Source organism: Hyla sarda, chromosome 2 (genome assembly GCF_029499605.1).
Source record: "Hyla sarda isolate aHylSar1 chromosome 2, aHylSar1.hap1, whole genome shotgun sequence".
Classification (NCBI taxonomy): Eukaryota; Metazoa; Chordata; class Amphibia; order Anura; family Hylidae; genus Hyla; species Hyla sarda.
Window position 1 is genome coordinate 186,938,229 of NC_079190.1, and position 23,814 is coordinate 186,962,042.

At 44.5% G+C, this 23,814-nt stretch overlaps 1 protein-coding gene across 3 annotated transcripts in view; it reads left to right on the forward strand.

The window, feature by feature from the left end:
• Positions 1-7,355: 7,355 nt before the first annotated feature.
• VWA3B (von Willebrand factor A domain containing 3B) overlaps positions 7,356-23,814 on the forward strand; it is a 185,906-nt gene continuing 169,447 nt past the window's right edge. Inside the window, exons 1-5 of one of the 3 annotated variants that reach the window (XM_056555914.1) lie at positions 7,356-7,536; positions 15,359-15,492; positions 17,925-18,013; positions 19,453-19,703; positions 20,203-20,359. In XM_056555914.1, the coding sequence (XP_056411889.1) occupies positions 15,378-15,492; positions 17,925-18,013; positions 19,453-19,703; positions 20,203-20,359 (612 nt within the window). In that variant the 5' untranslated portion in view covers positions 7,356-7,536; positions 15,359-15,377. The other 2 variants (XM_056555912.1, XM_056555913.1) reach the window with 2 other exon arrangements.

Here is a 23,814-nt window from a genome sequence, read left to right on the forward strand (position 1 = left end):
CTATTCATATTTCATGAATAGGTGTGTATTCATGAAATGTGTGTATTCATGAAATATGCAATTGAAAAAGGGGTAACTTAACCCTGAAATGCGTCTTGCCTGTTTTTTTTTTTCCGCAAAGATATATGCACAATAAATGTGAATACTTTTTATACCATATCGGACTTTATTTGATTACTAATCTCACAAGGGAAGCGCCGCTGCAGAACATCTTCCTCTTTCTTAAGCAACTATTTCTCTTGCCGACCACCAGCAAGGCGTTTGGCCAAGTTCCTGCAAGCTGCAGCCTGAGATCTATCGTCTGACACCACACGGAGGGGTGATACGCCTATTCCAAGAGTCCCTCAGGTGAGCGCATACCACACGGGGTTAAAGTGGGCATATACACCCACAGAATCACACGAGGCACTGTCCTCTCCTTGTTTTCTCTCTTCTTCTTTTAGCTTACAGTAAATGACATAGGATTGGATCCTTACATTGTCCAGCAAACCATACAAAGAAACTCCATTTGTTTCTCCTCTCTGCAGATCCATACACGATCAGTTGTATAGCACTGACTTGCAAACGCGAATTTCAGTACTTAGTAATATTTATTTCCCTGTTGACTATAAATGGAAAGAAGATCTATTTAAAGGGAAAGTCTACGCATATATATTAAGGGGCGCTATTACTGGACCTTCCGGGCATAGCAGTGCACCAAAATACTCATCTGCATATTCCTATTTTCTCCTAAATGGCGCAATGTAGGCAGAAAAGGATCTCCTGCACTATTACCCATTACTGGCAGATTAGTATGGGCAGCCATGAAGTGAGACCCCCTTTAAAGTAAATGGCTTTGTTTAAAAGTTGTCACTCCATTTCAAAGTACTAAAAGCATCTACCTATCCCTCTTCCTAGGTTTGCAGGGAATACAGTGCCTTATTCATTGACAACAGAAGATGTGAGTCACAAATAGAACATTATTTACTGGTATTTAATAGGAGAAACACGCCTCTTGTCAGTATAATCTGGATTGCAAACAGAAGAGTCACCGCCTTTTCAAATAGGCATGTATTCAACATATCACAATAAACTGTTTTATTATACTAAAGACCCATTCGAAATTCTTAGAAAACCTAAGTCTGAGGTCTTAGTTGCACCTGATTTTTTACAGTTCCTCTGTGTAAGACATTTACAATCGGAAATATCTTCGAATGCATTAAGACACAAAATGATTGACAGGTTCATGGCATTGTATACGTCAAGAGTTGTGTAGCACATAGTTTATGAATTTAGCGCTGAGATGAGATGAGCATAAGACATGTAAAACGTTTAAAAAACAAATTTAAAAAACTTGACATGTACCTTGACTTTAACAATAAAGAAAAATAGAATCACTGTAGCTTGCAGTGAGATCCTTTAAAGGGTACCTTTCATCAAAAAAACTTTTGATATATTATAGATTAATGTATACAGAATAACTTTCCAATAGCATGTTATTAAAAAATATGCTTCTTTCTATTTAATTTTCCACTTTGAAAAATGACCACTAGGGGTCTCCCTACCAGTCCTTTTTCATAGATTTCAGACTCATGCAGGAGTCCTAAATCTCAAACTGCAGCCGGGACACAGACAAACTCAGCACTGCTCACTGCCAGGGAGCAATGTTGCGCTTGCCTGTGTCCCAGCAGCAGTCTGAGATTTAGGACTCCAGCATGAGTCTGAAATCTATAAAAAGGGACTGGTAGGGAGACCCCTAGTGGTCATTTTTTCAAAGTGGAAAATTAAATAGAAAGAAGCATATTTTTTAATAACATGCTATTGGAAAGTTATTCTGCATACATTAATCTATAATATATCAAAAGTTTTTTTGATGAAAGGTACCCTTTAAAGAATTCCATTGATGAACAGAACTGCCATCAGGTGCCATGCCTCAAATATTCAATGGGCACTGTTACTATTAAAACCTTTTGGCATGTCATAAGGCGTATCAAAAGTTTTTTTCAGTAGAACAAGCCAGGTGAAGTGTGTGCATTCCCTCCCAGCACTGTGCCACATGACCAGGACAGTCTCATAATGTAAAGTCTATGGGGGAGATTTATCAAAACCTGTGCAGAGGAAGAGTGGTGAAGTTGCCCATAGCAACCAATCAGATTGCTTCTTTCATTTTCCACAGGCCTCTTTAGAGGACTGTGGAAAATGAAAGAAGCAATCTGATTAGTTGCTATGGGCAACTGCACCACTCTTCCTCTGCACAGGTTTTGATAAATCTCCCCCTATATGACCATTTTTCTCAGTGTGCGCTTGTTTCCTTTCATTGAACATTCTGACCTCAACAAATAAAAACTTTTGACATGTCCCTATAATAACGTACACTTTGATAAAGGGGGTTGGCACATTGATGCTGCTCGACTATGGTGGCAATTTCACTATGAAGCCAATATAATTTAGGGTGCATGCACACCACGTTTTAGCAATACAGTTCTTGTATCAAGTTTTTGATGAAAAACAGATTCCTCAAAACCTGATTAAACTGTATCAAAACGTGTGTACAAATTTCAACCCGTATACAGTTAAAAACCGATGTATGGTTGCATCCATTTTTTAACCCCTTAAAGACGCAGGATGTAAATGTACGTCCTGGTGCGGTGGTACTTAACGCACCAGGACGTACATTTACGTCCTGTGCATAACCGCGGGCATCGGAGCGATGCCCGTGTCATGCGTGGCTGATCCCGGCTGCTGATCGCAGCCAGGGACCCGCTGGCAATGGCCGATGCCCGCGATCTCGCGGGCGTCCGCCATTAACCCCTCAGATGCCGGGATCAATACAGATCCCGGCATCTGCGGCAGTACGCGATTTCAATGAATGATCGGATCGCCCGCAGCGCTGCCTGCCGGATCCGATCATTCAGAACGCCGCACGGAGGTCCCCTCACCTGCCTCTGTCCGGCTCCCGGCGTCTCCTGCTCTGGTCTGTGATCGAGCAGACCAGAGCAGAAGATTACCGATAACACTGATCTGTTCTATGTCCTATACATAGAACAGATCAGTATTAGCAATCATGGTATTGCTATGAATAGTCCCCTATGGGGACTATTCAAGTGTAAAAAAAAAAAAATCTCAAAAAATGTAAAAGTAAAAAAAAAAGTGAAAAATCCCCTCCCCCAATAAAAAGTAAAACGTCCGCTTTTTCCTATTTTACCCCCAAAAAGCGTAAAAAATAAATTTAATAGACATATTTGGTATCGCCGCGTGCGTAAATGTCCGAACTATTAAACTAAAATGTTAATGATCCCGTACGGTGAACGGCATGAACGTAAAAAAAAAAAAAAGTCCAAAATTGCTACTTTTTTAATACATTTTATGAAAAAAAAATTATAAAAAATGTATTAAAAGTTTTTTATATGCAAATGTGATATCAAAAAAAAGTACAGATCATGGCGCAAAAAATTAGCCCCCATACCGCCGCTTATACGGAAAAATAAAAAAGTTAGAGTCATCAAAATAAAGGGATTATAAACGTACTAATTTGGTTAAAAAGTTTGTGATTTTTTTTAAGCACAACAATAATATAAAAATACGTAATAATGGGTATCATTTTAATCGTATTGACCCTCAGATTAAAGAACACATGTCATTTTTACCGTAAATTGTAAGGCGTGAAAACGAAACCTTCCTAAATTAGCAAAATTGCGTTTTTCTTTTTAATTTCCCCACAAAAATAGTGTTTTTTGGTTGCACCATACATTTTATGATATAATGAGTTATGTCATTACAAAGGACAACTGGTCGCGCAAAAAACAAGCCCTCATACTAGTCTCTGGATGAAAATATAAAAGTTATGATTTTTAGAAGGCGAGGAGGAAAAAATGAAAACGTAAAAATGTAATTGTCTGAGTCCTTAAGGCCAAAATGGGCTGAGTCCTTAAGGGGTTAAGAAAAAGACATAAGCGTTTTTAACTTTTCACTCCATTTTGAATAAAGTTTCACTTGTTTGATTGAAATTCCAAGAAAAAAAAACTGTGCAAAGTCAAAAACCGTATGGTGAAAACCGGATGGAACTGTACGCACATACGGTTCAGTACGATTCCCATTGACTCCCATGTTAAAAAAAAAAACTTAAAACGGTTTAATATGGTTTTTCACCAATACCAAAAAACTTGGTAGATTGCGGTTTTGGGTATGGGTAAAATACCGCACAAAACCACAGAAGACGCAAAACGGACTAAACCGGATGATGCGTTTGACATACGGTTTACAATGTTACGTCAATGCATACGGTTTTCTATACGGTTCCATACGGTTTTTAACTTGAAACTGTATACGGGAACTGTATAGCAAAAACGTGGTGTGCATGCAGCCTTACTCTGGGGGCAGTAACATCCTCCACTATGCTGTGGTGCCAGTTTTCATCGGGATAAAGGGGATCCCATGGATTAAATATGAGATGCTGCAAGTACATAAAAGATATGTTCACATGTTGCCGATTTTCTGCAACTGATTCTAAATACATTTGTTTTGGTTAAGAAACACTACTTTATCTGATCTGCAGTGTGTGAACATACCCTTAACCCCTTAAGGACGCAGGACGTAAATGTACGTCCTGGTGAGGTGGTACTTAACGCACCAGGACGTACATTTACGTCCTAAGCAGAACCGCGGGCATCGGAGCGATGCCCGTGTCATGCGCGGCTGATCCCGGCTGCTGATCGCAGCCAGGGACCCGCCGGCAATGGCCAACGCCCGCGATCTCGCGGGCGTCCGCCATTAACCCCTCAGGTGCCGGGATCAATACAGATCCCGGCATCTGCGGCAGTTCGCGATTTAAATGAATGATCGGATCGCCCGCAGCACTGCTGCGGGGATTCGATCATTCATAACGCCGCACGGAGGTCCCCTCTCCTTCCTCCGTGCGGCTCCCGGCGTCTCCTGCTCTGGTCTGTGATCGAGCAGACCAGAGCAGAAGATGACCGATAATACTGATCTGTTCTATGTCCCATACATAAAACAGATCAGTATTAGCAATCATGGTATTGCTATGAATAGTCCCCTATGGGGACTATTCAAGTGTAAAAAAAAATGTAAAAAAATGTAAAAGTAAAAGTAAAAAAAAGTGAAAAATCCCCTCCCCCAATAAAAAAGTAAAACGTCCGTTTTTTCCTATTTTACCCACAAAAAGCGTAAAAAACATTTTTTATAGACATATTTGGTATCGCCGCGTGCGTAAATGTCCGAACTATTAAAATAAAATGTTAATGATCCCGTACGGTGAACGGCGTGAACGAAAAAAAATTAAAAAAGTCCAAAATTCCTACTTTTTTAATACATTTTATTAAAAAAAATTATAAAAAATGTATTAAAAGTTTTTTATATGCAAATGTGGTATCAAAAAAAAGTACAGATCATGGCGCAAAAAATGAGCCCCCATACCGCCGCTTATACGGAAAAATAAAAAAGTTAGAGGTCATCAAAATAAAGGGATTATAAACGTACTAATTTGGTTAAAAAGTTTGTGATTTTTTTTAAGCGCAACAATAATATAAAAGTATATAATAATGGGTATCATTTTAATCGTATTGACCCTCAGAATAAAGAACACATGTCATTTTTACCATAAATTGTACGGCGTGAAAACAAAACCTTCCAAAATTTGCAAAATTGCGTTTTTCGTTTTAATTTCCCCACAAAAATAGTGTTTTTTGGTTGCGCCATACATTTTATGATATAATGAGTGATGTCATTACAAAGGACAACTGGTCGCGCAAAAAACAAGCCCTCATACTAGTCTGTGGATGAAAATATAAAAGAGTTATGATTTTTAGAAGGCGAGGAGGAAAAAATGAAAATGTAAAAATTAAATTAAGTCCTTAAGGCCAAAATGGGCTGAGTCCTTAAGGGGTTAAAATGCAAGTCCAGCGTTGCTCTCCAGCCCATTTTGAAAAGTTTGGCGCACATGCTTGGGCTACTGCACACTGGAGAGCAACAATGGACTTATCCATGTTTTAAGTAAAATTGTAAATTCCCCAGAAACACATTAAAACAACAAACTAGCTAATACTTACCTCTGAGATCCTGCGCTGTGACCCTGTTCACTCTCCAGTCAGAACGCCAGTCTTGCTCTAGAAGCGGAGGTCACGTGACCGCCACAGTCAATAAGCGGCCTCTGTGGTCACGTTCTGTACTCCTGGCATCACCGCTCAGTGATAGGAGCCATGCCGCCAGAGGCGGAGCTTGTAGCTTCGGGGCCCCGATGCAAAATCTGAAACAGGGCCCCATATGCCAATTATTGTACTGCTGGGCCCTGGTGCATCTGCCTCCTCTATAGCTATACCCCTGGATGCTGCCATGAGTACGGAAGGTGACCATAGATTACCTACAGTGGTCACGTGACCTCCACTCCTAAAGTGTATTAACCGGAGGGTGAATGGGTAGAAAACGGAAGATGTCCAGCACCAGGAAGGCAGGTAAAAACTTGTTTATTGAGGTACAAAAGTGACAAACAGCATAGCAAGGAGCGTAGAGCCTATGCGTTTCAGGCTAAAGAGCCCTTAGTCATGGCATGGAGGGTGAATGGGGGCTCATCCCAGAGGTAAGTATGACCTAGTTTGTTAATATATTTTGAGGCTATTTACAATTTTACTTAAAACATGGATAACCCCTTTAACCACTATAATAAGGAGATGAGCACAGCATAAAATCTGCAGCGCATACAGTTCATGTGAACAACCCCAAAGCCGTGGCTGGAAAAGCTACGCCACACCATAGCAGGCACATAGGGGGAGATTTATCAAAACCTGTGCAGATGAAAAGTTGCTGAGTTGCCCATAGCAACCAATCAGATTGCTTCTTTCATTTCTCAGAGGCCTTTTCAGAAATGAAAGCGGCGATCTGATTGGTTGCTAGGGGCAACCTCTGGACAGGTCTTGATAAATCTCCCCCATAGTGAAAGAGAGGAGAGGCTACGTTATTACGTTCTATAGACAATGATCAGTACAGTGCAGATACAAACTGGCACAACGCCCCCCTCACTCATAGACACGCCTTATATTTTGCCCCTTACACTACCACCCCGCCTCCTATTTCAACCCCTCACACCCAGCCCCTCCCCGCTCTCACGCCTAACCCCTCCTCCTATTCCTCCGCTCACCCAGACCCTCCCCGCTCTCACACCTAACCCCGCCTCCTATTCCTCCGCTCACACCCAGCCCCTCCCTGCTCTCACACCTAACCCCTCCTCCAATTCCTCCGCTCACACCCAGCCCCTCCCTGCTCTAACACTTAACCCCGCCTCCTATTCCTCCGCTCACACCCAGCCCCTCCCTGCTCTCACACCTAACCCCGCCTCCTATTCTGGCCCTCACTTCTTTCCCCTCCCCTCTCTCACACATAGCCACGCCCATCTCCGCTCCACACATAGCCACGCCTCCGTAACGCCCCTCACACGGACGCCACGATACTGAAGACTGCGCTGTCCTCTTATTGGTCAGAACTTAGCAACCTATGTTTCTATGGTCAACAAGTAGGCGGTCAACAACTAGGCTCCGGTACGTGCCGGTAAGTAATGTGGCACCGGAAAATGCATGGTCTTACAGCAATGGAACACGTCTGATGTGTTACTGCTGCGTCTGTTACTTGTGTGTAAGTGCTCATTTATCTCACTACACCCTGTAGTGGTGATGGGGGCAATATACACGAGTGATTTCCAACCAGGGTTTCTCAGGCTGTTGCAGAACTACAACTCCCAGCATGCCTGAACAGCCTTTGGCCGTCCGGGTATGTTGGGAATTGTAGTTTTGCAACAGCTGGAGGCACCCTGGTTGTAATCAGTGGTAAAGACAGATAGCATTGACAGACAGATAACTCCTGCAGTGGTATTTGTAATTATATATATATATATATATATATATATATATATATATATATATATATAGCATCTCTGTATTCTGACTCCTATAACAGCACTCGGCCCCTGCCATCTCAGCTGCTTTGGGGCATCACTCAGAGGGCACTATCACCCTGTGGCTAACCATCAAGATAACCGGCAGTCCGAGTTTGCTGAAGTTGTAGTTTTACAACAGCTAGAGGTCTAGCAGTTTAGAGACCACCTACCTAGATGTTGCAGCCCCTATTGACCAAATCATCTAGGCAATGCCAGTGGTATCTCTGATCTCAGCCATTGACGATGGATACCAGCTGCATTTTGCAGCCTACACCCACCGTCTGTGAAGCAGACTCAGCTCCATACTAATTTCCTTTGACCTATGTCAATGCCGAAGGCTGTCTAGGCATGCTGGGAGTTGTAGTTTTGCAACATCTGGAGGCACCCTGGTTGGGAAACACTGAAGTAAACAGTGCACTATAGTATGGGCACCCTACTCACCTTACAGCCTGTATAAACAGTAATGTTACTGATTCCTGTAATAACTACAAACCTAGAATGTAAGTGTGATAGCCTGGGGGAGTAGGGTATATGGGGTGTAGCTGTGCGGTGACTAAAGGGTGTCTGGTTAACTCTTTCTATTCGTGACGCCAGGGTGTCTGTAATGCTTGTCCTACCGTCAGCCTTCCCAAGAGCGATAGGGAGGTATAGAATAATTGAACATCCACAACCGGAGAGTTTGCTGAAAACAGTTGGAATTTTTACTGAAGATTTTATGCAAGCTTCATAACAGGAACAGTCTCTGTACATGCAAATTCTCTTGGAGATTGACAAAGGTTGGGATCTTGAGCAATTTAGAGTCCGTAGACTGATATGCGCTGTTCCACTGGATTAAGAGGATTTAGTTTCGGTCCAGTAGTCACGCTAGCTTTAGCGGGGATTAGTTTAGAACTCACGGTTTAGTTTTGTGCTGAGGCAGGCAGGTTTTCTGGCCTAGCGTGTCTTTGAAAGTTGCGCAGATCCGTCCTGCTAGTCCGGCATGCACGAGAGCAGCAACCCAAGAGAGCGATAATTGGCTACAGCTCCCTTATATGGGCAGGGGCTGGACTAGAGCTAATTGGTCCAATACTGCTGTCAATCACCTTTACATAGGATTATGGGTAACATGTGACCCAAGGACCTCCAAAGGTCCTCTAACATACCATAGAGGAATTAACATGGTCACATTACCGAAGATCCTGCGACGCTAACAAGGTAAGTACTATACATTATATTAAATATACACATTATTATTAAATATGTACATGTAAACACTATAGAATTAGAATAGAGGAGAGGCGACTAGGGGCTGTCCCACCTGGGGGACCCTACCTGAGCGTAGTTACTCTGACTTTAGGGACCACCATACAAGGTACGGTACCGGGACACCACATAGGCAAAGACTGGAAGGGGCACCCTATTATATGGAATCCAAGCTACACCCTGCCCTAGGCCTGTGTCTAATCCCTTTGGCACCCAGTACTTTGGGCAAACGCACGTATCTGGCTATTCCCATTTCTCAATGAAAGGGGCTGTTACGCCGAGCGCTCTGGGTCCCCGCTCCTCCCCGGAGCGCTCGCAGCTTCCTCGCATTTGCAGCGCCCCGGTCAGACCTGCTGACCGGGTGCGCTGCAATATCCCTCTCAGCCGGGATGCGATTCGCGATGCGGGAGGCGCCCGCTCGCGATGCGCATCCCGGCTCCCGTACCTGACTCGTTCCCCGTCTGTCTTGTCCCGGCGCGCGCGGCCCCGCTCCTTAGGGCGCGCGCACGCCGGGTCTCTGCAATTTAAAGGGCCACTGCGCCACTGATTGACGCAGCAGGCTTAATCAGTGTGTTCACCTGTGCACTCCCTACTTATACCTCACTTCCCCTGCACTCCCTCGCCGGATCTTGTTGCCATTGTGCCAGTGAAAGCGTTTCCTTGTGTGTTCCTAACCTGTGTTCCAGACCTCCTGCCGTTGCCCCTGACTACGATCCTTGCTGCCTGCCCTGACCTTCTGCTACGTCCGACCTTGCTCTTGTCTACTCCCTTGTACCGCGCCTATCTTCAGCAGTCAGAGAGGTTGAGCCGTTGCTGGTGGATACGACCTGGTTGCTACCGCCGCTGCAAGACCATCCCGCTTTGCGGCGATCTCTGGTGAATACCAGTAGCAACTTAGAACCGGTCCACCAACACGGTCCACGCCAATCCCTCTCTGGCACAGAGGATCCACCTCCTGCCAGCCGAATCGTGACAGTAGATCCGGCCATGGATCCCGCTGAAGTCCCACTGCCAGTTGTCGCCGACCTCACCACGGTGGTCGCCCAGCAGTCGCAACAGATAGCGCAACAAGGTCACCAGCTGTCTCAACTGACCGTGATGCTACAGCAGCTATTACCTCAGCTCCAGCAACCATCTCCTCCGCCTGCTCCTGCACCTCCTCCACAGCGAGTGGCCGCTTCCGGCCTACGATTATCCTTGCCGATAAATTTGATGGGGACTCTAAGTTTTGCCGTGGTTTTCTTTCGCAATGTTCCCTGCATTTGGAGATGATGTCGGACCAGTTTCCTACTGAAAGGTCTAAGGTGGCTTTCGTAGTCAGCCTTCTGTCTGGGAAAGCTCTGTCATGGGCCACACCGCTCTGGGACCGCAATGACCCTGTCACTGCCTCTGTACACTCCTTCTTCACGGAGATCCGAAGTGTCTTTGAGGAACCTGCCCGAGCCTCTACTGCTGAGACTGCCCTGTTGAACCTGGTCCAGGGTAATTCTTCTGTTGGAGAGTACGCCATCCAATTCCGTACTCTTGCCTCCGAACTTTCCTGGAATAATGAGGCCCTCTGCGCGACCTTTAAAAAAGGCCTATCCAGCAACATTAAAGATGTGCTGGCCGCACGAGAAATTCCTGCTAACCTGCATGAACTTATTCATCTTGCCACCCGCATTGACATGCGTTTTTCCGAAAGGCGTCAGGAGCTCCGCCAGGATATGGACTTTGTTCGCACGAGGCGGTTTCTCTCCTCGGCCCCTCTCTCCTCTGGTCCTCTGCAATCCGTTCCTGTGCCTCCCGCCGTGGAGGCTATGCAAGTTGACCGGTCTCGCTTGACACGTCAAGAGAGGACACGACGCCGCAAGGAGAATCTATGCCTGTACTGTGCTGGTACCGAACACTTCTTGAAAGATTGTCCTATCCGTCCTCCCCGCCTGGAAAGACGTATGCTGACTCCGCACAAAGGTGAGACAGTTCTTGATGTCAACTCTGCTTCTCCACGCCTTACTGTGCCTGTGCGGATATCTTCCTCTACCTTCTCCTTCTCTGCTATGGCCTTCTTGGATTCCGGATCTGCAGGAAATTTTATTTTGGCCTCTCTCATCAACAGGTTCAACATTCCAGTGACCAGTCTCGCCAGACCCCTCTACATCAATTCTGTTAACAACGAAAGATTGGACTGTACCGTGCGTTACCGCACGGAACCTCTCCTAATGTGCATCGGACCCCATCACGAAAAAATAGAATTTTTGGTCCTCTCCAACTGCACTTCTGAAATTCTTCTTGGATTACCGTGGCTTCAACGCCATTCCCCAGCCCTTGATTGGTCCACAGGAGAAATCAAGAACTGGGGTACTTCTTGTCTTAAACCGGTTCCCAGTACTCCTTGCCGTGACCCTGTGGTTCCCCCTGTATCCGGTCTTCCTAAGGCTTATATGGACTATGTTGACGTTTTTTGCAAAAAGCAAGCTGAGACTTTACCTCCTCACAGGCCTTATGACTGTCCTATTGTCCTCCTCCCGGGTACTACTCCACCCCGGGGCAGAATCTATCCTCTGTCTGCTCCAGAGACTCTTGCCATGTCGGAGTACATCCAGGAGAATTTAAAAAAGGGGTTTATCCGCAAGTCCTCCTCCCCTGCCGGAGCTGGATTTTTTTTTGTGTCCAAAAAAGATGGCTCCCTACGTCCTTGCATTGATTACCGCGGACTTAATAAAATCACGGTAAAAAAACGCTACCCCTTACCTCTTATCTCGGAACTCTTTGATCGCTTACAAGGTGCCCACATCTTTACCAAACTGGACTTAAGAGGTGCTTATAATCTCATCCGCATCTCGGAGGGGGACGAATGGAAGACTGCATTTAACACCAGAGATGAACACTTTGAGTATCTGGTCATGCCCTTTGGCCTTTGCAACTCCCCTGCCGTCTTCCAAGACTTTGTTAATGACATTTTTCGTGATCTCCTATATTCCTGTGTTGTGGTTTATCTGGACGATATTCTGATTTTTTCGGCCAACTTAGAAGAACACCGCCAGCATGTCCGCATGGTTCTTCAGAGACTTCGGGACAATCAACTTTATGCCAAAATGGAGAAATGTCTCTGAATGTCAATCTCTTCCTTTCCTAGGATACTTGGTCTCTGGCCAGGGACTACAAATGGACCCAGATAAACTCTCTGCCATCTTAGATTGGCCACGCCCCTCCGGACTCCGTGCTATCCAACGTTTTTTGGGGTTTGCCAATTATTACAGACAGTTTATTCCACACTTTTCCACTATTGTGGCTCCTATCGTGGCTTTAACCAAGAAAAATGCCAATCCTAAGTCCTGGTCTCCCCAAGCGGAAGACGCATTTAAACATCTCAAGTCTGCCTTTTCTTCTGCTCCCGTGCTCTCCAGACCTGACCCAGCTAAACCCTTCCTATTGGAGGTAGATGCCTCCTCAGTGGGAGCTGGAGCTGTCCTTCTACAAAAAAATTCTTCCGGACATGCTGTGACTTGTGGTTTTTTTTCTAGGACCTTCTCCCCGGCGGAGAGAAATTACTCCATCGGGGATCGAGAACTACTGGCCATTAAATTGGCGCTTGAGGAATGGAGGCACCTGCTGGAGGGAACAAAATTTCCAGTTATCATATACACTGATCACAAGAATCTCTCCTATCTCCAGTCTGCCCAACGACTGAACCCTCGCCAGGCCAGGTGGTCGTTATTCTTTGCCCGTTTTGACTTTGAAATTCATTTTCGCCCTGCTGACAAGAACATTAGGGCCGATGCCCTCTCTCGTTCTTCTGATGCCTCTGAAGTAGAGGTCTCTCCGCAACACATCATTCCTCCTGACTGTCTGATCTCCACTTCTCCAGCCTCCATCAGTCAAACTCCTCCAGGGAAGACCTTCGTTTCTATACGCCAGCGTCTCGGGATTCTCAAATGGGGACACTCCTCTCACCTCGCAGGCCATGTGGGCATCAAAAAATCCTTGCAACTCATCTCTCGTTTTTATTGGTGGCCGACTCTGGAGACTGATGTTGATTTTGTGCGGGCCTGTACTGTGTGTGCCCGGGATAAGACTCCTCGCCAGAAGCCTGCTGGCCTCCTTCATCCTCTGCCTGTCCCCGAACAGCCTTGGTCACAGATTGGTATGGACTTTATTACGGACTTACCCTCATCCCGTGGCAACGCAGTTGTTTGGGTGGTCGTTGATCGATTTTCCAAGATGGCACATTTTATTCCTCTTCCTGGTCTTCCTTCAGCGCCTCAGTTGGCAAAGCAATTTTTTGTACACATTTTTCGCCTTCACGGTTTGCCCACGCATATCGTCTCGGATAGAGGCGTCCAATTCGTGTCTAAATTCTGGAGGGCCCTCTGTGAACAGCTCAAGATCAAATTAAACTTCTCTTCTTCTTATCATCCCCAATCCAATGGGCAAGTAGAAAGAATTAATCAGGTCCTGGGTGACTATTTACGGCATTTTGTTTCCTCCCGCCAGGATGACTGGGCAGATCTTCTACCATGGGCTGAATTCTCATACAACTTCAGAGTCTCCGAATCTTCTGCTAAATCCCCATTTTTCGTGGTGTACGGCCGTCACCCTCTTCCCCCCCTCCCTACTCCCTTGCCCTCTGGTTTGCCCGCTGTGGATGAAGTGACTCGTGATCTTTCCACCATATGGAAAGAGACCCAAAATTCTCTTTTACAGGCTTCATCCCGGATGAAAAGATTTGCCGATAAGAAAAGAAGAGCTCCCCCCATTTTTTCTCCCGGAGACAAGGTATGGCTCTCCGCTAAATATGTCCGCTTTCGTGTCCCCAGTTACAAACTGGGACCACGCTATCTTGGCCCTTTCAAAGTCTTGTGCCAGATTAACCCTGTCTCTTACAAACTCCTTCTTCCTCCTTCTCTTCGTATTCCCAATGCCTTCCATGTCTCTCTCCTTAAACCACTCGTCATTAACCGCTTCTCTCCCAAACTTGTTTCCCCCACTCCTGTTTCCGGTTCTTCTGATGTCTTCTCTGTGAAGGAGATTCTGGCCTCCAAGACTGTCAGAAAGAAAAATTTTTTTTGGGTGGATTGGGAAGGCTGTGGCCCAGAAGAGAGATCCTGGGAACCTGAGGACAACATTCTAGACAAAAGTCTTATCCTCAGGTTCTCAGGCTCCAAGAAGAGGGGGAGACCCAAGGGGGGGGGTACTGTTACGCCGAGCGCTCCGGGTCCCCGCTCCTCCCCGGAGCGCTCGCAGCTTCCTCGCATTTGCAGCGCCCCGGTCAGACCTGCTGACCGGGTGCGCTGCAATATCCCTCTCAGCCGGGATGCGATTCGCGATGCGGGAGGCGCCCGCTCGCGATGCGCATCCCGGCTCCCGTACCTGACTCGTTCCCCGTCTGTCTTGTCCCGGCGCGCGCGGCCCCGCTCCTTAGGGCGCGCGCCGGGTCTCTGCAATTTAAAGGGCCACTGCGCCACTGATTGGCGCAGCAGGCTTAATCAGTGTGTTCACCTGTGCACTCCCTACTTATACCTCACTTCCCCTGCACTCCCTCGCCGGATCTTGTTGCCATTGTGCCAGTGAAAGCGTTTCCTTGTGTGTTCCTAACCTGTGTTCCAGACCTCCTGCCGTTGCCCCTGACTACGATCCTTGCTGCCTGCCCTGACCTTCTGCTACGTCCGACCTTGCTCTTGTCTACTCCCTTGTACCGCGCCTATCTTCAGCAGTCAGAGAGGTTGAGCCGTTGCTGGTGGATACGACCTGGTTGCTACCGCCGCTGCAAGACCACCCCGCTTTGCGGCGGGCTCTGTTGAATACCAGTAGCAACTTAGAACCGGTCCAACAACACGGTTCACGCCAATCCCTCTCTGGCACAGAGGATCCACCTCCTGCCAGCCGAATCGTGACAGGGGCATTGTGCATGTGCCACTCATTGAAGCCAGTGGTGGAGAAAACTTAGACCAGCATTCGGCCCTTAATGCTCCAGATTATGGTGGTCAGATTATGGTGGTAAAATTTACACCTCATTTGAGCAGAAATGTGCACATCAATATCTGTTGCTAGTTCTTTTTATGTTTTTTATTTTTTAGTATTAGTATTAGCCTAACAACTAGTTATCGATGCTCAGTATTTAGCTTAACACGTGAGATTTTACCTTATTTATCAAGTCTGGAAAGAAGTTGACTAACAGAATCCTCTGAATGATCATTCTTTCCTTATATATAGAAGACCGATGCTGTGAAATATGGAAGAAACAGCACAGGCCTCATCATCAGGATGGCTGCAGTCCTTTGGGCTTCGTAAGAAGAAACTTACAATGCCTAAAATCCTGGCACGGCTTGGTTTTCAGCAGAAAGAAGGTTGGTCATGTGATTTATTTCTTCTTCTAGTTTTTTTAATTTTTAATTTTATTAAATTTAATAGAATTTTTTTTACAGCCAATCTGGAATACAGCAGTTTGTTAAATTATCCGTTAACCCCTTAAGGACGAAGGGCATACAGGTACGCCCTTGCGTCCTGGTACTTATGGACCAAGGGCATACCTGTACCCCCTAGTCCCGCTCCTGCAGTTTGAAGAGTGCTCCTGAGCACACTTCATACCCAGTGGATCCCAGTTGCTATCAGCAGCCATGACCCACTGTTAATGACGGATAGCGACGAATGGGCAGATGCCTGGCATTAATCATTTAGATGCCACAATCAAAGTTTATGGCGGCATCTAAATCTATCGTCCCGGTTAGCCCAGGGAACTAATCAGGACATACCCGGCTAAATCCCGGGTCCCGATCAGCTCAATGGATGGCGGGAGGACCCTTATCTGCCTCCTCACCGTCCGATCAGTGCTCTGATGCTCCAGTCAGGCTCTGCAGGCTAGAGCAGCAGAGCACCGATAACACTGATCAATGCTGAGCCAAAGCTCAGCATTGAACAGTGTATGCAATGGCAAGACCGCATGTTATAACCCCTTATGAGGACTAAAAAAAGTAAAAAGAAACAGCACAGGCCTCATCATCAGGATGGCTGCAGCCTTTGGTCTTAGTAAGAAGAAACTTACAATGCCTAAAATCCTGGCACGGCTTGGTTTTCAGCAGGAAGAAGGTTGGTCATGTAATTTAGTTCTTCTTTTTTAAAATTTAAAACTTTATTAAATTTAATAGAAAAATAGTTACAGCCAATCTGGAATGCAGCAGTTTGTTAAAGTATGATACACACGATCAACCACCTTATAACTTCTCACTATCATCATTTCTGAATGCAGGCTGCTGTGTATTTTAGACTATATTGTTGCACAGTGAGTCTGACAAAGGAACTGTGTGGAATTTGGAATCCCCGTTCCTCCTTTCTGTACAATCCTAATCCTCCTGCTTATAAACAAAGTATTTCTGGTTGTGCTATAGTAAGAAACAATTCGGTCATTCTAAAATATTAACGTTGGGAGACTAAAGGTGAACTTACAGTTTAAAGGGGTATTCCGGCTTTATACATCTTATCCCCTATCCAAAGGATAGGGGATAAGATGTATGATCGCAGGGGTCCCTCCGCTGGGGACCCCCGGGATCTCGGTGCAGCCCCCGGCATTCTGTGCTGGGCACTGCCTCCAAGACGGGGACATTCTTCACGCCCCCTCCCATAGACATGAATAAAGGGGCGTGGCATGATGTCACTAGGGGGCTGTACCGAGATTGCGGGGTTCCCCAGCATCAGGACCCTTGCGATCATACTTCTTATCCTCTATCATAGGGGATAGGATGTATAAAGGGGATAGGATGTATAAAGCTGGAATACCCCTTTAAGAATGTATAGTAGGATTTCCATCCTAAAATGAATGTTTGCAGCTATTATCTGTTGTTATTATCAATCATTTTCTCAATGTGAATTTATTGCAACTTAATTTTCCTCTGTTGCCTCCTCTGTGGTACTAACATTTATATTCATATGTCCAATACTGACATGCCTCCTAGCACTTGGACATGGCCTCACAAAGCCCTTCCTGCAATATCTATTTATGCTTTACCCTTTATTTAAAGAAAAGGGTTATCCTGTTCACCAATGCTAAACCCAATACAATGGGTTATAGTGTGGGTGAACAGGAGAGCCATAAGGGATCACTGACTAAAATACGGAGTCTGGAGATATGTCCCACGGAAGATCTGCTTCTATCTCCTCTGAATTGCGTGCTGGAGGCAGGCCCTGCTGGCTAAATTTGAATATTTATTGTCTGTGACTCTACGACCAGTCGCTGGTCATGTGAGCGAATGCGCTGACTGAGTACTCACGTGACCAGTGACAAGGAATATTCAAATTGAGCGGCAGGGTTTACCTCCAGTGCGCAATTTTGATAAGCTAGAAGCGGATCTTTAGCCCCATAAATGCATTGAATTTGGGCAATTGTCACAATTTTTTTTTTTACACATGTCCCCTTTTACAGTACCTGATGTCAGACATTGTCTCTAGAAAATGTAGGTAATGTTGCTGCTCCAGTAGATCATTTGTACACACCTCTTCTTTACAATGGGTTAGTGGATTGTAAAACATGGCGCAGTCCACAAAGGAACAGATGATTTCATTCATTTATTAAAATATATGTAGGCTCAATACCCTTCTTCCTGTACGCTGGGGGAAATCCTCTGTAAAACAATGAGGGCACGTTTTATGGCAAGGTATATGTGGCATTGTGCGTGCTGTTCACATTTAAAGAACCCGTCTTATAATTGTATTCCTTTTTATTTGCCATTGTTAATCGTGAACACATTTTTTTATTAGTTTGAGTCATTCTGCTTTATTCCCACAGATTATGTGAATAAACTAGGGCGCCCAGTGTCTTCCCGGTATTCTCATGGTCTTTTCCGACAATACACCAGCAATGGTAAAATATACAATGTAAGTGTGAATATGTGCAAACTCCATTACTTTTATAGGCAATGAAGTGAAGACATGCAGAATACATGTGCCGTATGTCAATTATGAATCTATCAAGGTACTCTAGGGTTACTGCCTGCCTGTAGAAGAGACTGTTGTGCCACAAATAACTGTTTCTTCATGATTCAGGATTGTCAGGTTGTTGTCAGATTACATTATAAAAGTCTACTAATACATTTTATGTAATTATCTTGATAAAATCACTGTATAAATAGCGAGATATCACTGCATGAACGTAGCTGCTGGATCACATGTCTAGAGTTGATAGAGACATCTTTAAAGCTTACACTTCCACATTTGTATATATCAAAGAAGCCTTCTCCTATTCAGGACTAGAAATGAATACAAATAAAAACATAACCTGGCCTAACATGGAAAAATATATCAACCTTAAAGGGGTACTCTGAAAGAAACAAAATATTTTCAGCTCAACTTGTTCCAGAAAGTTATAGAGATTTGTAAATGACTTCTATTTAAAAATCTTAATCCTTCTGGTACTTATCAGCTGCTGTGTGTTCCAGGGAAAGTTGTGTAGTTCTTTCCAGTCTGACCACAGTGCTCCCTGCTGCCATCTCTGTCTGTGTCAGGAACTGTCCAGAGCGGGAGCAAATGCCAATAGCAAACCTATCCTGCTCTGGACAGTTTTTGACATGGACAGAGGTGTCAGCAGAGAGCTTTTGGTTGTGTGTGGTATTACAACTTGGCTCCATTCACTTCAATGGAACTAAGCTGCAATAACACAGACAACTTGAGAACAGGGGTGGTGCTCCGTATTGGAAGAAAGTAGGTCTGTTTTTTGAATTCTAAATAACCCCTTTAAAGGGGTACTCCACTGCTAGACATGTTATCCCCTATCCAAAGGATAGGCCGCTGGGAACCCCCGCAATCTCTGCTGCAGTACCCCAGTCATCCGGTGCACGGAGAGAACTCCATGTAGTGCTGGATGACTGCAACACAGCCGCCACACCCCCTCCATTCATGTCTATGGGAGGAGGTGTAACGGTTGTGTACTAGCCATCACGCCCCTCCCGTAGACATGAATGGAGGGGGGTGGAGTGACGTCACGATCATGGAAGACCCAGGTTTCCATGACTGTAACGCCGCAACGCCAGCCCGGAGATCGCAAGGCCAGACCCCCTGCGATTAGACATGTTATCCCTTATCCTTTGGATAGGGGATAGTTGGATTGGGGATAACATGTGTGGGGGCGAAGTACCCCTTTAACTCCCTGTCTGATGTCTTAAGATTTTACTTCAATGTCTCTACGTTTATTTCCTTTCTCATAATGCCATCTATTGCCAGCTGCAATTGCCCACAGCCATTTTTGTAGACAATCCCTTTAAGTGAAGAAAGTAGACTTTTATTAGCCAAAGTGTAACTCTTATTTACATGTTTATCAGTTGACAGCTAAAAAAGAAGAAGTTTTACAGAAAGTTGAATCGATTACAAACATCATTGACCTTTACAAACAAAGACTGGTGTGGCTGAACAGCTCAAGTCGATCAGTGTTTGGAGTTGTCCAGGAACAATCCGTAGTCATTATACTTGACCTTAATGCATCCAACAAAGAACAACACAGCCTGTGCCTGGATGCCATATGCCTTGTCATCAGAGAGCAAATTGCACACATTTCCAAGTTCAATCTCATTTGGTAAGTATGTCATTATAATCAAATATCAAGTGCAAAAGCAGCCGAAAAATCAACTGATGTTCTATCCACTATGTCAGTGCCATTACATTCTAATGTTTCTCCCAGCTTGATGACCAGGACCTGGTAATTTGTATTAGGGGAGTTATTTTTAGTTTTTTTTATACTTTTTTAGTTAAACTTTTCGGAAGAGATCTATGAAAACCGATGCAGAGGAAAAGTTGTGCAGTTGCCCATAGCAACAAATCAAATGACTTATTTTATTTTAAAAAAAAGGTTTCTGTAAAAAAAGAAGCAATATTTAATTGGTTGTGATGGGCAACTGGTCAACTTTTCCTCTGGTTATGATAAATCCCCCCTTAGTTCCCCTGGAGTTCTTGAACAAGCGATCCCTTTCATATTACATTGCTATACTACTGTATTGCAGTGTGTTGTATTTTGACAGCTCTCCTTATATAGCCTGACAAATGCCTTTTAATCTGGCGTGACATTTTTTGTATAGGGTTTCACAAGAGCCAGTGAAGTGGCATCAGAAGATAATCCGGATCACTCAGCACTCCATAGAAGAAGCTGTGGAATGGATTCAGACACTTCAGCAGTCTCCAGTGACCAATGTGGATAGTGCAGCTGAAGCTGTATCCGAAGCCTTGGATGACCAGGTTGTTAAAGTGGTCAAGTGCTACAAGTTGGCTTAATGTATAATACATTTTTATTTAGATTACATGTCTAGAGATCACCAGAAGTTGAGCTAGGTATGATAAAGGTGTAACTCTCTCTCTCTCTCTCTATATATATATATATATATATATATATATATATATATATACCATATTTTTCGCCGTATAAGACGCACTTTTTCTTCCCCAAAACTGGTTGGGAAAAGTTGGTGCGTCTTATACGGCAAATACACATTAAAACCTGTCCTGTCGCGGTGGTCCCTCCAGTCATCAACGGCCGGGACCCGCAGCTAATACAGGACATCACCAATCGCGGTTATGCCCTGTATTAACCCTTCAGACGCGACGATCAAAGCTGAAAGTGACACTAACCCGGCTGCTCAGTCAAGCGGGACCGCCACGGTGAAATCGCGGCATCCCGAACAGCTTACAGGACACCGGGAGGGACCTTACCTGCCACCTCGGTGTCTGCTCCGTGCCGAGATCCCTGCATGGCCGGCGCTCCCCTTCGTCGTCATCACGTCGTCGCTACGCACGCCGCTCCTATTGGATGACGGGACGGCGTGCGTAGCGACGTGATGGCGGCGATGGAGAGCGAGGATACCGGGCAGCAGAGACGTTCCGGAGCGATGAGGACACCTCGGGGACACGGCGACAGCGATGGAGGGCAACATCCAGGGCAGCAGTGACGGGTCCGGAGCGGCAGGGACACGTGAGTATTACCTCCTATACCAGTGGTCTTCAACCTGCGGACCTCCAGATGTTGCAAAACTACAACTCCTGGCATGCCCGGACAGCCAACGGTTGTCCGGGCATGCTGGGAGTTGTAGTTTTGCAACATCTGGAGGTCCGCAGGTTGAAGGTTCAGAATCTTTTTTTTCTAGATTTTCATCCTTTAATATTGGGTGCGTCTTATATGCCGGTGCGTCTTATATGGCGAAAAATACGGTATATATAATATATATATCTGTGTGTGTGTTTATGACCTTTTTCAGAACTAGGGTATTAGGTCACTAAAACAGGACAGCTCTTACTAGCATACTTAGGTGTTATATGATTCCTGGTCATCATATAGATGTGTTACCTAACAGCAAAGAATGTAAAGCATGTGACAGAAAAGTAGTGGTCATCATATATGGCCAGACAAGATATGAGTAATATGGTCATAAAATCGTACCAGTGCTCCTGCTGGTGAATTGGGATTTTCTCAAAACAGAAACAAGGTCGCATGAAGTCCAGTGTTTTAGCAACAGTAACTTGTAACTTTTGGTTCACCCATTGCTATCATCTATCTGACAATTTTGCTGCAATATTTGATAATTCTTTATCTCATGAAAGCAATAGGAGGAGAAACTACATATGCAGAGCCTTATCCTGGCCCTGAACTTTATAGATTCACTCTTTACTAGTGTTGAGCGGCATAGGCCATATTCGAATTCGCGGTATTTTGCGAATATATGGACAAATATTCGTCATATATTCGCTAAATTCGCATATTCGTAATATTCGCGTTATATTTTCGCATATGCGAAAATTTGCGTATGTTAAAATTAGCAAATGTGAAAATTAGCATATACAAAAATTAGCATAAACGAACATTCACATATGCGAAAATTACCATATGCAAATGTTCGCATATGCGAAAATTCGCACGCCAGTCTCACGCAGTAGTATTAGAGCCTTCTTTACACCACACAAGCTGGAAGCAGAGAGGGATGATCACTGTGATGTGTACTGTGAAAAAAAAATATATATATTCGTAATTACGAATATATATTGCTATATTCGCGAATTCGCGAATATGTGATATTCACGAATAAAATTTGCATTGCGAATATTCGTGAGCAACACTACTCTTTACATCCAAGCATTGAACCTCTGCCGATCGGCGGGAGTGCTGGGGTCAGCCCCCCCATGATCAGACATTGATAGTCTCTTTATCCCAAATATAGGCCATCAATCACTACTGTATGTCCTGGAAAAACCCTTTAATAACTTAGAGTTTCTGCACAAGGTGAAGTTGTGTACATGAACTCTGTTCTCCAGCTCATGGGTTCCTACACATGTATCTTGCATACTTTAGTCTCACTATAACCAAAGCTTTGCAATGCAGTGCAGTTTGCACCAATTTCTTTCTCTCCCTGAATTATATGGTAATTGTGGAAAAAATTTAAAGTAAAGCACAAACACTTACATGCCCAGAGTTATGGGACCAGCTTAGGCTACGGTTGTCATATTACAGGTACATTAGCTCTGCTCCATAATACCAGAGTGTGAATGAGGCTTTAACCCCTTAAGGACAAAGCCCATTTTGGCCTTAAGGACGCAGAAAATTTTATTTTTACGTTTTCATTTTTTCCTCCTGGCATTCAAAAAATCATAACTCTTTTATATTTTCATCCACAGACTAGTATGAGGGCTTGTTTTTTGCGCGACCAGTTGTCCGTTGTAATGCCATCACTCACTTTACCATAAAATGTATGGAGCAACCAAAAAAATACTATTTGTGTGGGGAAATTAAAAAGAAAACCGCAATTTTGCTAATTTTGGAAGGTTTCGTTTTCACACCGTACAATTTATGGTAAAAATGACATGTGTTCTTTATTCTTTGGATCAATACGATTAAAATGATACCCGTGATAACCTACTTTTCTATTACTGTTGCGCTTAAAAAAAATCACAAACTTTTTAACCAAATTAGTACATTTAAGATCCCCCTATTTTGAAGACCTATAACTTTTTAATTTTTCTGTATAAGCGGCGGTATGAGGGCTAATTTTTTGCGCCGTGATCTGTACTTTTTATTGATACCATATTTGCTTATATAAAACTTTTAATACATTTTTTATAAATTTTTTTGGAATAAAATGTTATAAAAAAGCAGATTTTTTGGACTTTTTAAATTTTTTTTTACCTTCACGCCGTTCATCGTACGGTATCATTAACATTTTATTTTAATAGTTCAGATATTTACGCACGCGGCGATACCAAATATGTATATAAAATATTTTTTTTAACACTTTTTTGGGGGTGAAATAGGGAAAATGGGGCAATTTACGTTTTTATTGGGGGAGGGGGTTTTTCACATTTGTTTTACTTTTAATTTTAATTTTACACTTTAATAGTCCCCATAGGGGACTATTTAAAGCAATCATTCAATTGCTAATCCTGTTCAGTGCTATGTATAGGACATAGCACTGATCAGGGTTATCGGTCATCTTCTGCTCTGGTCTGGGGGAAGGCATATCAGAGCAGAAGAATCCTGGAAGACAGCGGAGGCAGGGGAGGGGACCTCCGGCTGCCGTGCTGGATGATCGGATCGCCGCGGCAGCGCTGCGGGCGATCCGATCATCCAATTAAGTGACCGCGATGCTGCAGATGCCGTGATTGGTATTGATCACGGCATCTGAGGGGTTAATGGCGGACATCCGCGGGAT